The sequence below is a fragment of the Kryptolebias marmoratus genome, linkage group LG2 (assembly GCF_001649575.2).
Source record: "Kryptolebias marmoratus isolate JLee-2015 linkage group LG2, ASM164957v2, whole genome shotgun sequence".
NCBI lineage: Eukaryota > Metazoa > Chordata > Actinopteri > Cyprinodontiformes > Rivulidae > Kryptolebias > Kryptolebias marmoratus.
In genome coordinates, this window is record NC_051431.1 from 36,231,230 (window position 1) to 36,247,909 (window position 16,680).

The 16,680-nt window shown below is 41.2% G+C and overlaps 1 protein-coding gene across 1 annotated transcript in view; it reads left to right on the top strand.

Annotated features, from left to right (window-relative positions):
• The window catches only part of ryr2a (ryanodine receptor 2a (cardiac)), a 509,073-nt gene extending 492,913 nt beyond the window's left edge, over positions 1–16,160 (top strand). Inside the window, exons 112-113 of the mRNA XM_037973568.1 lie at positions 9,450–9,501; positions 12,818–16,160. Of these exons, the coding sequence (XP_037829496.1) occupies positions 9,450–9,501; positions 12,818–12,913 (148 nt within the window). The 3' untranslated portion in view covers positions 12,914–16,160. The remainder of the gene's footprint in view (positions 1–9,449; positions 9,502–12,817) is intronic.
• Positions 16,161–16,680: the final 520 nt, after the last annotated feature.

The following is a 16,680-nucleotide window of genomic DNA, read 5'->3' on the forward strand; positions in this document are numbered from 1 at the left end:
GGGGAACCAAATATTTCAGCCGTCTGAAATAATCGGTTCCCCCTCTAAAACACAGGACAAAAATAATTTACCAAAAAGTCCTTATCTGTGTTTATTCCTCTCATCATGGACAACAAGTCCTGTGAATTTGGAGACATTTGTTCTTTTTTTGCTGTTATTCACACATTCAATGGTGGAATGTTGTTTTTGTTTTTTGTTATTTGTTGTTGGCTGCCAGATGTGTTTTGATGATACTTGAATATGGTACAGAAGTCTTTAAATATGACTAATTTAAAAGAAGGATATTGTATTTTTTACCCCTCTATGGGCTGCCACCTTATGGTGGTGCAGGGGTTTGAGTGTCCCAATGATCGTAGGGGCTATGCTGTCAGGGGCTTCATGCCCCAAGTAGGGTCACCCAAGGCAGACAGGTCCTAGGTGAGGGATCAGACAAAGTGCAACCCAAAGATCCCTTATGGTGTCCAATAAAACTATTGGACCCAATGTTCCCTCGCCTGGACGTGGGTCACCGGGGCCCACTCTGGAGCCAGGCCTGGAGGTGGGGCACGTTGGCGAGCACTTGGTGGCCGGGCTCCATGGGCGAAAGCCCGGCCACCAAGTGCTCGCCAATGTGCACAGCCCATAAGAGGTCACCCTTCCCATGGGCTCACCACCTATGGGAGGGGCCAAAGGGGTCGGGTGCATTGTGAGATGGGTGGTGGCCAGAGGTGGGGACCTTGGCGGTCTGATCCTCGACTACAGAAGCTGGCTCTTGGGACGTGGAATGTCACTTCCCTGGTGGGGAAGAAGCCTGAGCTGGTGTGTGAGGTTGAGAGGTTCCGGCTAGAAGTAGTCGGGCTCACCTCAATACATGGCTCTGGCTCTGGAACCAGTCTCCTTGAGAGGGGTTGGACACTCTTTCACTCTGGAGTTGTCCCCAATGAGAGGCGCCGAGCAGGAGTGGGCATATTTGTTGCCCCCCATCTTGGTGCCTGTACGTTGGGGTTTACCCCGGTGAACGAGAGGGTAGCCTCCCTCCTCCTACTTGTGGGGGGACAGGTCCTAACTGTTATTTGTGCTTATGCGCTGAACAGCAGTTCAGATTACCCACCCTTTTTGGAGTCCTTGGAGGGGTTACTGGAGAATGCCCCTACTGGGGACTCCCTTGTTCTGCTGGGGGACTTCAACGCTCAAGTGGGCAATGACAGTGAGACCTGGAGGGCTGTGGGTGGGAGAAACGGCCCCCCTGATCTAAACCTGAGCGGTGGTCTGTTGTTGGACTTCTGTGCTTGTCATGGATTGTCCATAACGAACACCATAAGGGTGTCCATTTGTGCTCTTGGCACCAGGACACCCTAGGTTGCAGTTCAATGATCGACTTTGTTGTTGTTTCATCTGATCTGCGGCCGCATGTCTTGGACACTCAGGTGAAGAGAGGGGCGGCGCTGTCAACTGACCACTACCTGGTGGTGAGTTGGCTCCGATGCTGGGGGAGGATGCCGGTCAGACCTGGCAGGCCCAAACGTATTGTGAGGGTCTGTTGGGAACATCTGGCAGAGTCTCCTGTCAGGCGGAACTTTAACTCCCAACTCCGTGAGAACTTCAAACATGTTCCAGGGGAGGTGGGGGACATTGAGCCCCAGTGGGCCATGTTCCGTGCCTACATTGTTGAGGCGGCTTATCGGACCTGTGGCCGCAAGGTAGTTGGTGCCTGTTGCGGCGGCAACCCTCAAACCCGCTGGTGAACACCGGCGGTGAGGGATGCTGTCTGGCTGAAGAAGGAATCCTATCGGGCCTTCTCTGCCTGTGGAACTCCAGAAGCAGCTGATGGGTACCGGCAGTCCAAGCGGCATGCAGCTCGGGTGGTTGCTGAGGCAAAAACTCGGGCATTGGATGAGTTCAGAGAGGCCACGGAGAAAGACTTCTGCACGGCTTCGAGGCGATTCTGGTCCATCATACGGCGTCTCAGGAGGGGAAAGCAGTGCAGCACAAACACTGTTTATAGTGGGGTGGTGTGCTGCTGACTTCGACTTGGGATGTCATGGGTCGGTGGGCAGAATACTTTGAAGACCTCCTCAATCCCACCGGCACATCTTCCATTGAGGAGGCGGAGCCTGGGGACTTTGGGTCGGGCTCTCCAATCTCCAGTGCTGAGGTCACTGAAGTGGTTAAAAAGCTCTTTGGTGGCAAGGCTCCGGAGGTTCCATAAGGCTCTGGATGTTGTAGGTTTGTTTTTGTTAACGCGACTCTGCAATATTGCATAGACATCAGGGGCAGTTCCCCTGGATTGGCAGACAGGGGTGGTGGTCCCCTTATTCAAAAAGGGGGACTGGAGAGTGTTCCAACTACAGAGGGATCACACTCTTAAGCCTCCCTGGTAAGGTCTCTTCGGGGGTTCTGGAGAGGAGGGTTCGTTGGATAGTCGAACCTCAGAGATCAGGAGATCGACAGGCAGATTGGTGCAGTGTTTGCAGTGAAGCGGGCACTGTACCGGTCTGTCGTGGTGAAGAGAGAACTGAGTCAAAAGGGGAAGCTCTCGATTTACCAGTCGATCTACGTTTATACCCTCATCTGTGGTCACGAGCTTTGGGTAGTGACCGAAAGAACGAGATTGCGAATACAAGCGGCTGAAATTAGTTTTATCCGCAGGGTGTCTGGGCTCTCCCTTAGAGATAGGGTGAGAAGCTCGATCATCCGGGAACAAAGCTGCTGCTTCTCCACATCAAGAAGAGCCAGTTGAGGCCTCCTGGACGCCTCCCTGGTGAGGTGTTCCTGGCACATCCAACCGGGAGGAGGCCCAGAGAAAGACCCAGGACAGGCTGGAGGGACTATGTTTCTCGGCTGGCCTGGGAACGCCTTGAGATTCCCCCGGAGGAGCTGGCTTAAGTGGCTGGGGAGAGGGAAGACTGGGTTTCCCTGCTTAAGCTGCTACCCTCACAACCCGACACCGGATAAGCGTAAGAAGATGGATGGATGGATATTGTATGTTTTAGTGTACACTACATGAGTAACTCTTTAACTTTGATTTCCTGGAATGTTCACAGCTTGGGTCACCCTATTAAACATGGCAAGGTGTTTTTCCATCTCAGATCTTTAAAAGCAGACATTATGTTTTTACAGGAAACACATATCAAACCAACACAACAGAGGAAACTTAGAGCTATCTGAATCTCTCAAGTATACCAAGCTCCTTTCACATCTCATGCCAGGGCAGTAGCCATCCTATTTCGTAAATCAATACCATTTCAGTTTAAGTCATATCATGCTGACCCCAACGGCAGGTTTATCATACTATCAGGCCCCATTAATTCTTTTCCGATTACATTAGTTAATTTTTTATGGGGCAAACACTGATGACCCCACTGATGACCCCTATAGTTCAAGTCATGTAACTATTGGTGGGGGATTTTAATTGCTACCTGGATCCCTATCTGGACAGGCTCTCTTCTGCCCCAGCACCCAATATCCTTGGTATCTGTACTCTCAACAACCTAACCCAATCCAAGGGACTAGTTGATATTTGGAGATTACAACACCTGACTGATCGTGATTACTCATTCTACTCCCACACATCATACTACTTCCACAAATCATACACAAGGATTGATTATTTTCTGTTAGACTCCCAACTAATCTCCAGCGTTAGTAAATCCAGATACCACAGCATATTGATTTCGGATCATAGCCCAGTATCAATTTCTATAAAAATTTGCCTTCCAAAACAGGCTTCTTGCTGGTGCTTCAACCCTCTTCTATTATCAGACCAGGCCTTCATAAAACATATTACATCACATATTTCTCAGTTTCTGGACATCAACAATAATGGTGAAGTTAATGATTCTGTACTTTGGGAAACGCTTAAAGCATATCTCAGGGGGCAAATAATCTTATACGAATCTCTTTTGAACAAAAACAAGCATAAGAGGTTGAGAACTATTTGATAGCTGCATAATTGTTTTATAAAAGCTGTCTTCTTCAATCAGACTACAACAAAATTCTTAAACTTTATTTTGAATATAATTCCATCTTGGGAAAACAGATAGACACTATGTTGCTTAAACTAAAGCAAAAAGACTTTGAATTGGGGGAGAAGCCTCAAAAAATACTAGCTAGGCAATTAAAGGGAGAGCAAGCTAAATGGGTCATATACAAGGTAAAATCCAAGTCGGGCACCATCCTCACAGACCTAGAGGACATCAATGGGCGCTTCAGGGAGTTTTACTCTGAAATTTAGTCTGCAAAATTGCATGCTCAGCAGGGAAATTTTGAAGAATTGTTTAGCTGTCTGCCTTTTCCACAATTAAATACATCTTTTAGGGATGACCTAGATTCTGATTTTTCCTTAATTGAGATACAGGAAGTGATTAAAACATTTCCTGTGTCCAGTACTCCTGGCCCAGACGGGTTTGGTCCAGAAATCAACAAGGCCTTTCAGCCCATTCTTGCACCCCTACTTTTAAGAATGATTGCTGGTACAGTTAGAAATAAATTTCTCCCACCTACTCTCAATGATGCCAATATCTGCCTCTTATTAAAAAAAGGCAAAGATGAAATGGATCCAGGGAATTGCAGACCCATTTCTCTGCTGAACAATGACCTTAAAATTATTACAAAAGTGTTAGCAATGAGACTTAGAAAGCATATAGCTAAAATAATTCACCCAGACCAAACAGGATTTATGTCAGGTAGATACTCCTGTAATATGTGGAAAATTATCAGTGTCCTGTACACAGACCATAGTATAAGTGTTGCAGCATCTATACTCTCTGCTCATAAAGAATTTGATATGATTGAATAGCCTTATCTGATTGCTACACTCCAAAAATTGCTTTTGATAATGCCTTTATAGAATGAGTAAAATGTTGTACACCCACCCACAGTTCATTGTAATTACAAATGGAAATTAAAGCTGCAAGGAGCGTTGGGCGGCCCTCACAGCTCAGCGCCGCTCCGGCCTTGCAACTGCGGGAGGTCAAGCAACTGTCGCCTACGCTCTCGCATCATTCCCACACCGTCCATTAGGTGGCGCTTTTGGCAATGGTTTCAAATCGCCTTCGAAATCAGTACGAGTCCGGCAGCACGTCTTAAAATTTTGGCAGAGGTCCGAACTTCCAGACAGGAGCTATCATCACTTCCTGTTTTGTTGCGAACGACTGGCGAGTATTTCTTGTAGGCTTTTGAACATGTCATGTGAGGTTATCAAGAGTTAGGGGATAAGGTTTTAATCTTTCATTATACACAGGGAGAAAGGAGCATGAGTCAGCCACTAATTGTCAGTTTCTCTTTCTCGGTGGGGGGGCTTAAGTGATGTCATGAAATAGCAACACCAATGTGTCTAGCAGTGTTCAATGATGATGCACAAAAAATCTGGTGTAGATTGGATGAGGTATCAGGGAGATATAAATGTTGGAATAATGTAGAGGGTGCACTGGAGTAAAACTCCAATATAATCATTGTGGCCTCTTCAGAGGTTAACAAAGGTCATTCATATCCAGTTTGGTGCAAATCGGATAATGCATGTGTGATTTAGAGCCGTATGCAAACAGCGAGGGATTAGCGTTCACCATTCTGTCACGCCCACATTATTCAGGTACCAGTCAGACCTTAGAGTGGGATCTGCATCATGTTGTTCTGTCATCCGACACAGGCTTAAATTTGAATGAGTGAAAGAGAAAAAAGGACAACCTCCAACGGGAAAACAGGTTACTGTGATTAGTCCTAGTCTGTTATGACACACAGAATGTTTCATTAATCTATGACCTTCTATATAAAAGTTATTACACCTTGGTGTTTCATGTTGAATAGTCATATTTTGAGGCTTGGCCACGCCCACATGCTTTGCTGTAGCAAAAAGCTTTTGATAACTTTTGATTTTCAATGCCTCAAGACTGAGCTGAGTGATTCTGAAGCCTGTATGTCAAAAGCTGTAGGAGGAGTTCGATCAAATGCGGAGGCTGTCATTGCCCAAAATCGGGTAAAAATCCGAACTTTGATCCAAGATAGCCGACTTTCTGTGAGGTTTGAACCATACTTCCAAGAGACTTTTTCGTAGGTCCCGATAAGTTACACATGTGTCGCGAGTTTCATCATTGTCAGTGAAAGCATGGCTTGGGACTGCTGTTTTAAATATTGCTAGGGGGTGCGGTGGATGAATTAGGCCACGCCCACCAAATAATGCACTGAATTTCTGTTTGGGGCTGGACTAGGATCAATCGTAGTGAGTTTCGTGCAGCACAGTTAAAATATGTGGAATTTAGAGTCAAACGGAAGGCAACAGCTTTACGTCTGACTTCGCCACGCCACCACAGCCACGCCCTCCAGCGAAACCTCTTGGTGCTTTAATGCAAGTCAGACCAACTTGTTATCTGTCATCTGACACAAGATCGTCTTGATTAGGTCAAGTTAGGTAGGAGATGTAGCTTTTAAAAAAAAAAGTGACTTCCTGTTCTGAGGGGGCGGGGCTTAGATGAAGTCAAAATATGACCACATAGGATCGTCAGGCATCCTATGGGGATGAGTCATGCCAAGTTTGGGGCAAGTCCGGCGTTCCGTGTGATTGTTATAACGTTTCGTTTGTTTCTGCAAGTATGCCAAGTTAGCATCTTAGCCACGCCCCCTGAACTGCTTAAAAACTCACGATTTTAATAACTTTTAATACCCCATCCCTTAACTGCACACTGGCCAAGTTTGAAGCCGATCGGTCAAAATCCCTAGGAGGAGTTCGTTAAAGTTCGAGGTGTACAAAAGTCAAAAACGGCCAAAATTTGCCCTTTGATCCAAGATGGCCACCTCCCTGTACATTTTAGGGCACACCTCCAAGATACTTTTTTTCTTCATTTGGGGTGTCCTACCTATGTGCTGCATTTCCAGGCCGCTACGATTCACGGTTCGTCCTATCTCACGTTTGGGGGCGCTGTGGAGCAGTTTGGCCATGCCCACTTTTGATTTTATTGGAATCCGTAAATTTGACGTGGGGGACAACTTTCAGTGAAATTTGGTGAGTTTGGGGATATGTTAAGTTGTCCAAAGGGCCGCGTAAAGTGGCGGAAAAATAATAATGAAGAAATCCACGAAATACAATAGGCCTTCACAGCACTGTCGCTGCTCAGGCCTAAAAAGATATCCTTCAATTACAATAGGCCGCAGCGCTGTCACTGCTCGGGCCTAATAAATGTAAACCTATTTCCCTGAAATGTGGAGTTTGTCAAGGGGATCCCTTGTCCCCCTTACTTTTCAATTTAGCTATGAAACATTTGGCAATTGGTATCAGAGAGCACCCAGAAATTAAAGGAATTCGAGTTGGTGGGATAGAGATTTTTGTGACCTCTCATGCCAATGACCTATTAATTTGCTTGGATGAATTGCAGATTTCCATTCCTGCCCTTCTAGATTATGTTGACCTATTAGGTAGTCTATCTGGTTACAGAATAAACTGGGGGAAATGTGAGTTTATGCCACTAGTCAACACTCTAAACACATTGCCGTTTACTGTGACTAACCACCATTTCAGTTACTTGGGCCTCAAATTGACCAGGAAACCTTTTTGGAAGCTTTAGAGAATGTGAAGGCCAGTACTGACAGTTGGAGGGTTCTGCCTCTCTCCATGATTGGGCAAACCAATGCTGTTAAGATGGTTTGCTTACCAAAGTTGTTATATATTTTTAAAGATTTACCTGTATTTCTACCGTCATCATTCTTTAAAAGGCTAGACTCCATCACAATGCCATTTATATGGGGGTTACAAATCACACAGAATCTCTAAAAGTCAACTTCATAAGCCAGTCAGAAGGCGTGGCCTCGGTCTCCAAGTTTTAAAACACTACCATTGGGCAGCTAATATGAGAGCTCTGACTTACTGGAATCAGGGAAATTTGTTTGATCCAGCTTTAGGTGACCTACCAATATGGCCACAGACAGAAGCTTCTTTTAACATGAACATATCCCTTTCTGCATTATTGTTTTCTGGCCCTTTACTAGGTGATAAGCAAATTAACTCAACTTTCACTATAAAAAAAAATCTTTAAAAACTCTCAGTCATATTAGAAAAGCCTGGGACATCCCTAATGTCTCTATATTTGGTCCTATGCCTAAACCACACATTTAGACCAGGACAGTTAGATGAGGTCTTTACTGTCTGGTAGAAAAGATGTATTATCACTTTCTCAGATTTATACTTTCAGGGCAAGTTTCCATCATTTTCTCAACTCCGCAGCAACTTTAGTCTTTCAAATGCACATATTTTTTCATCATTTACAAATTAGGCATTATATTAAGGAAAATTTCTCACAACTAGATTTTAAACCTGATTCTCATCCCATTTATGAAAACCTAAGATCCTCTCCAGATTCCAGACATTTAGTCTCCACTTTTGTTAATTGTTTTAGCACAGGGGTGTCAAACCCAGTGACGCAAGGGGGTCAAAATTAAAAATTTGGTCCTAGCCAAGGGCCAATCACGATCAATATTCATTAAAAATTACATAAATTAACCTTGGTTTTAGATGGATTATGTCAATATAGAAATAACAATTGCCTTTTCCCAGTTACAGATTATACAGAATTCAGAGCAAACATACTTTAATGAACACAGACAAATAGATCAAACTTCAAAAAGCACATCATTAGCAGTCATTTCTTATGCCTCACTCAGCTTTCAAATGAATTTTTAGAATTAAAACAGATTTTTTTTAAAAAGCCATCAACCAAAACCTGATCATATAGAAATTAAAACTATATATTGTTGGCTTCTAAGTCACTGTCAGAGTAAACTTCACTAATTAGGCTCAGTTTTTTTTTAGCAAAAGAATAAACAGAGACTCGATCCATCCCAGACTAGAGGGCTGGACCTAATGAAATCTAAACGTTACCTTGGGGGCCGGATGAAATGTTACAGAGGGCCGGATCTGGCCCGCGGGCCTTGACTTTGACACGTGTTTTAGCACCTCTATGTCTTCATCCTCTTTAAAAAAAGCCTGGGCAGGGGACTTGGATTCAGAAATAACAGAAGACCTTTGGGAAGAAGCAATGTCACGACTCCACCCCTGCTCAATTAATACTCGATACAGATTGATACAATTTAAAGTCATGCACAGGCTCCACTAGTCTAAAGTTAAGCTAAACCGGTTATTTCCTTCAATACCTCTGTATGTGACAGATGCCAATCGGGTGAGGGGTCTCTTGCTCATATGTTCTGGTTTAAAAAATACAATGATGTGGCAAGCTCATCATTTACTTTTGTCCTTTTTTCTCTCTCTCTGCCTTTGCTGTTTTTTCTATTTTGCATTTATCTCTTTTTTTTTTTCTCTATGTTCTGTTATTTGTTTTTACCTGTTTGAAATAAACCATGTAAATCAGTCAATCTATCAATTATTTTACAAGTCACACAAAGAAAGAGTTAAATTGAGGCAGATTTGTAATTGTTCAGGTACTTGAAATATGTGTGTTTTTAAAACATGTTTGTGTTTCTTTCAGATTTTTTTTGATGTATTTGATCAACAAAGATGAAACAGAGCACACAGGCCAGGTAGACCAACTTTTTTTCAATTTCATTCTAAGTTTTCCTCAGAATCTGAAAATGCAAATGACATTTGTGTTTCAAATTTATAATGCATTATATTTAACTTTTAGAGTTTAATAAAACTGTAAAAGTGAATGATTTTATTTCAACATCTTGAATTTAAAAAGTTCTAAAATGAGGTCAAGACAACCTCAAAACAACAAAACAGCCTACTGTGCATTAGCAATTCTCAAAGTCTGGACTCTGGTCTGGAAACTGCAGGCCTTGCCTGCATCTGGTATTTTTGATCAAGACACAGATGTGCAGTCAGTGTTACCTAATCAGCTGTGTACAACATGCAGAGTCGTTATCCTACAGATTCAATCTGAATATTCTATTCAGAAAGAGTTTGGAAAGTACTTTTTTTAACTACTAGCTAAGGTAGAGCCAAGAGCTATGGTATTTATGATGATGGATACAGACAGTTTTACGTCTTGGTTCGGTCTCTAGGATCATGTTTAGATAAACTGACCACTGAAAGAAATAAGTCTTCTGCACTTTGTCTGAAGGAAAATTACTGAGGAATATATTACCTTATAAGAAACCAAAGGTTTAAATTTTAAAATCTAACGTTTTAATCATCTTATCCACTCAAATACTCAAAAGTTAGTACTCCACTGAATCAACACTTGTTAAGACACTGCAAGAAGTGTAAAATAATTTTAACAGCACAACACCACATGTGAAGTTTAAAAATAAGGGAATATGAGGAATTACTCATCAAACATATCTCAGAGTTAATAATTTTTTCCATTTTAAATGCTGAATGGAGAAGAGAGGTTGAATGAAGCATTATTGATTAAAACAAATACACATTTTTAAACCATAAAATTATATGATGTACACACATCAAAAACACAACAATGAATTTAATTTAAATTCAGTTTATTTACTTGGTGCCAATTCACACAAAAAGTTTTCTCAGGGCACTGTACAAAAAAAGTCACATACAATATGAAAAGCCAGTTATTAAATGTTATCTTTCTAAGAAAGCCAGCAGATTGTGTTGAATCTTCACTTTGTCACAATCTCCCATCCTGAGCAAACACATAGGCAATAGTGGAAAGGAAAAACTCCCCTCTAACAGGAAGAAACCTCCAGCAGAACTAGGCTAAGGATGGGTGGCCATTTGCCTCAACCAGCTAGGTTTGAGGGGACAGCAAAATAAAAAAACAGACAAACACAGAATGGCTGGTCCAGGTGTAGTTTCTATGGGAAGAAAGACAAAGAAAAACACATGTTAATGATAGAAATAATTACAAATACAGAGCAAGTAAAGACAGCAGCAGAGGGGGAAATGTGGTCAGTTTGTCATACAGCAGTTATAGCTCTTACATGCTGCTATCATCATAACTAAGGAATAGCTCAGGAAACCCATCCAACCCTAACTATAGGATTTATCAAAAAGGAAAGTCTCAAGCTTAGACTTAAAAGTAGGCAGGGTATCAGCCCAACCTTACTATGAGTCTAAACAAAAGTTTGTGTATTCCCCATTTTGGATATAACTGTTTACATGCTGGAAAACGTGGTAACTGCGCATATGCACGTGTAAGCACAAACTAGTGGCCAGGCATGGAAACAACAGCAGATTCAATGAGCACAGCAGTACCGTGTAAGCATGTAATTTTTTTCCAATCAACATCTGAATTTTTTTTTTACGTTTCCAGGAGATCAGCCTCATTTACACAGGGCTTTAATCCATGTTTGATGGTATCAAAACAATAAATTCACACAGTCTGTTTTCCTACAGTACAGTGTAATGAAGTGTATGATCTCGCCTTACAAACACAGGGAGCAGCCCTATGTTTGTGTGTTTGGTGTGAGAATTGAAAAACATGAATGAGACAGAGGAAAATTATGTGTCAAAGGTTGAATTTCTATCAGTAAATGAACACTGTAGGCTGGAGTAACAGCAATCAATGCTATGAATCTTCAAACCCCAATCTGTCTGAGTCTGATTTCCCTTTGCTGTATAAAGAGAAGGAAGTTGGACCAAAAGCTAGTGGTGTAACAAGAGCTCATGGCACAAAATCTTGCAAGACTAAAATGTCTCTAGTTTTCTTGTTGAGTCTTGTGAACCTAAAAGAAAAACAAAAACCTGTCTTGTGATTTTGTGTGGTTAAAATGTTATTGAAGATGTCTTCACCACCATAAATTATTTGTGTGGCAGCAGTTTAAACAAACTTATCAGGCACTATGACCATGCAGTACGCATGTCACTCAAGCCTTATAATGCCAGCTTTCCCTGCTGTCCTGCAGCCTCTGCATCTGAATGCTGAAAAGGAATTTCTGTCACATTTTTTTAAATAGAGCCGACTTCATGCTGACTTCACATGGCAATTTGTCAACTTTGAGCCTGAGGAAATTAAGTTTAAAACATCTTGGTAAACAATTTGAGTTAAGAGGTAAAGGGTCAATAAAACTTTAAGCTGAAAGACTTTACTGTTTAATGAGTCCTCTCTCCCACTCTCTACACAATCAGTGTGAACAACTTTTCTCAGTGACAGAAATTTTAATTAAAAAAGACCCCAAAAAAACACAAAGGCCTGTCACTCAGTCCAGAGTTTCTACAACTCAGACTCTCAGCCTTCTCTGCTGTTATCACAATTTATTTTATCCATATTATTTTTTGTTTTCTCTTGAAATTTAAAGGTGGAATTTTAGCAGCTATTGGAATTTTTATTCCAATAGCTGGAATAGTATTTGATAGTTATTTGATGGCCTTTTGTAAAATGTTTCATTACAAACCAGTAAACAAAAGTGATGAAGAGGAAGACGTAAGAAATTAATTTAAAAAATTTTCTAAAGAAAAAATTCCAGTAAACTGCTCTGACTGACAAACATATATAGAAAAAAATATATTGAGGAAAAAAACTCTTCCCATATCCAATAAATTTATATAAGCACACAAATAAAAAAATGCACCATTGTACAAACAGTAAATTTAAGAAAGCTTTGATAATAAAATGGCTCAAAAATAATTTATATAAAGAAAAATTTTGGTTTGAAAAGTATGTAAGTTTAAAATTGAAAATATGCAGGAATCCTGTTTTTTGTTGTTGTTGTTGTTCTTGTTTTTAAATAGTCAGCCAGTTTCTATTTCTCCCTTTGAGCTTAGCTGTTGGAACAGATAGAAACATTTTTTTTTTCATTTGTAAAAATACAAACAAAATTTATTTGAAACCTATTGAACTACTGTTGAAAGAAAACAAAATGGATATAACCAGAATAAATCAACTGAATACATGTTAATTTATTTCTCCTCCATCTGCCTCTCTTTAAGGAGTCCTATGTTTGGAAGATGTATCAAGAACGATGCTGGGAGTTCTTCCCAGCAGGTGACTGTTTCCGGAAACAATACGAGGATCAGCTCAACTGACCCATATCTGGAGCAATAGACTCGCTGTGTTTTTGTCATGGCATTCTACTGCCATGAGCCCTCTGCTTGTCCCACAATCTTACAGGTTTTTTAGGAGATGCTATTCCATAAATGATTTTCCCCTCTCTGCTCCATTTCCTGATTCAGTGGGTGGGGAAAACCCAGCAGTTCTTCCCTGAGTCATCATCCTTCAGTCAGTCAGCTTGCTCGCTCCCTTATAATCTTCAGCACACTTTATTTGGAATGCTTCAAAACTTTGTACAAAGAGAAAATCAGATTATGTGTTATATGCTATATAACTGGTGGCATGTCGCAAATTTTGGCCTGAACTTTTTTGTTTTGTTATATGATACATACATTCACAAAATACAAAAAATTATTGAAGCAAAATTAATCAAGGAAACTGTAGATGAAAGATCAGGTGAATTTTCCTGAAAGCTTTTCAGGCCATTGATGGATCCCTGAAGAGCAACAAGTTGTGTGACTTTTCATGTGTAGGGTGCATGCTACATATTGGTGTAGGAGATGGACACAAAACGGAAACAAGTCAATGCATACAACTCATTTATTTGGTATGATAGCACAGAAAATTGAACTTGTGTCCCATCAAGGCAAAAAGATAATGGCATCACTGATATGTGGTCCATCTGAAAATAGTTAAATGCTTCACACAACGTATGTACAGTCTCCTGAATAAATGCAATGTTGAGTGTGCGACATGGTGACCTAATGATTTGTTGTACTCCAGTTAATTAAAGTTAAGGCATTAACATTGTGTCCACGTTCATGTGAACGCTGTGACTGAAGGGCTCCCTAAAATGTTTATTGTTAGCAACATGTTTACATAAAATTTCTTTAAAAGTCAAACAAAGCCTGGGCAAGGCTATCAACCAATCCCCTTCAGAACGTTTAAGATCATGAACATGGACCCAAATTGGTACTGATGGCAGCACCAATAAGGTGCAAAATGGTGACCCTTTCACACCCATGAATTTATCATAAGCATGTATCATGACAGGCACCAGCTCCTTGTGACCCCCACACAGGATAATGGTTCATTTGATAGCTTGTGTCTGCCTGTGTCTGTTACCAAAATATTTCATAAACCACTGAATGCATTTTAATGAAATTTGCATAGAGAAATCATTGAATGTACTATATTATGTTTCAAGAATATCTGGGGCTACAGCCTTGAAATTCCCAAGTCTAATCATGCCAATGATAATAATAAAAAAATTACTTATCCTAACTTCAAAGTGTACTCCAGTAGATTTATACAATCTATGTTGTGGTGGCTGTCAAGGCAAGCACATAGCAGGCTAAAGAAAACACAGTGGGTTGAGGTGAGGATAAAAACATCTGTGACAGACGGGTTTTTTTCATACCCAAGAAGTTAGAATATGTGGTGACCAAAACAGCAAAAATATGACTTGGTTAAAGTACAAACTAAACTGGAGTTGGCTTAAAGGCAGTACTTTTCTATGGACATTCCTTACCCCCTCCATTTTGACCACAATTACCAGGGTAAATACAGATTACCCTGGTGGAAATTTATCCCAGAAAAAAGCCTAGCAGGAAGATAGTACTTTTAAGATTACCTGGAACTTTAAGAGTGGTGGGAGAGTGCTAAATATTTCTGATGGGTTAAACCTTCAGGATTTCAACAACAGTCCTATAGAATAGAGAAATTGCAAGTGGAACAACTGAGGCCATTATATCTGATCACACCTAGTACTAACATCTGTCTTGAGCAATTTGCATCTGGACAGCACTAAATACAGATGTGAACAGCCCAGGTGCACGATGAAGACATCTCTACTCTGGATCCCTTTTATCTACATGTGTTTGGCCTGAACACAGTTCACTCTGACCCCCATTGTAAGGGCATGTGCGTACCCCACACAAGCAGCAGCCATTACCAGAGGGCTGTTTCACAAAACCAGGATAGCGGATTAAGACGGCATTTTCCGGATATCCTGGCTGAATTAAGCCTCAATTCGGTTTCACAAAAGCAGTAGCATATACGTTACTATGGCGATTTGTCCTATGTAGCTAGCCTGCTGCAGATCAGTATAACAGCCAGGCATAGTTAAGCCTGGTGCCTTATCTGTTCAGTCAGTGGTCACATTGATCAGAAACCAATGTGTTTTGTTTGTGATTTTGTTTTTTTATCTGTCTGTTTTGGACTATTTTTTTTCAAATCAGCCTGCAATAATTTATCAAAGATTAATTTTGACATTCAGTCAGGTATTATTATTACACTGCCTGGCCAAAAAAAAAGTTGCCACCTGAATTTAACTAAACAAATAGGTATGAGCCTCCTATTAGTTAATTACTGCATGGGTGATTATGTTTCAGCTGGCAACAAGTTATTTAACCACAACTGGTGCAATGAATTGCTTCTCATTTCTCAAACAATCATGTCAAAAGACACATTCCATGGTCGTGGAAAAAATGTCAGTCTGTTTGAGAAGGGTCAAATAATTGGCATGCATTAAGCAGAGAAAACATCTGAGATGATTGCAGAAACTACTAAAATTGGATTAAGAATTGTCCAACGCATTATAAAAATTGGAAGGATAGTGGGGACCCATTGTCTTTGAGGGAGAAATGTGGCCGGAAAAAAATCCTGAATGATTGTGATTGGCAATTACTTAAACGTTTGGTGACATTAAATTAAAGAAGAACAACAGTAGAACTTCGGGCTATGTCTCTACAGTGAAAGTAAGAGCATTTACTTACATTCACGTACATTTATATAAATAAATGTACCTACCTACCTACCTACCATTTCCACATGCACAATGTGAAGGGAACTCAAGGAATTTGAACTGAACAGCTATGTAGCCTTAAGAAAACCTCTATTCAGTGAGGCTAACTGGAATAAAAAGGCTTCAATTTGCTAGTGAGCCAAAAGATTTGACTCTGGAGTAATGGAAGAAGGGCATGTAGTCTGATGAGTCCAGATTTACCCTGTTCTAGAGTGATGGGCATCAGGGTAAGAAGAGAGGCAGATGAAGTGTTGCATCCATCATGCCTAGTGCCTACTGTACAAGCCTGTGGGGGCAGTGCTATGATCTGGGGTTGCTGCAGTTGGTCAGGTCTAGGTTCAGCAACAGTATGTGCTCAAAGAATGAGGTCCGCAGACTACCTGAACATACAGAATGACCAGGTTATTCCATCAATGGATTTTTTCTTCCCTGATGATAAAGGCATATTCCAAGATGACAATGCCAGGATTTATCGGACTCGAATTGTGAAAGAGTGGTTCAGGGAGCGTGAGACATCATTTTCACACATAGATTGGCCACCACATAGTCCAGACCTTAACCCCATTGAGAATCTTTGGGATGTGCTGGAGAAGGCTTTGCGCAGTGGTCAGACTCTACCATCATCAATGCAAGATCTTGGTGAAAAATTAATGCAATGCAATTCCCAAAAATTACCTTCATGAGCTGCACTGCTTTTCTGGGGATACCATCCACTTTCTGTGCAGACTTCTGGGTCCCAAAATTCAGCACTGCACCGAGTGGAGCTATGCCCTCACCGTTACACAGATGATCTGTGTTTAGCTTAGATATTTCACAAGTGGTATGTTCCGATATGCAGTCGGGGATGCCGAAAATCTTTGCAAAGCCACTATTTGCCGCACGATCAGAAGAGTGTGTTTGGCATTCAAAGAATGTATGCGCATCTTCATAATCTTCCTCGTCCACATTGAATTTTTTGGAATTGATGAATTTATTTCAGTCATTGGGAACAGGTGC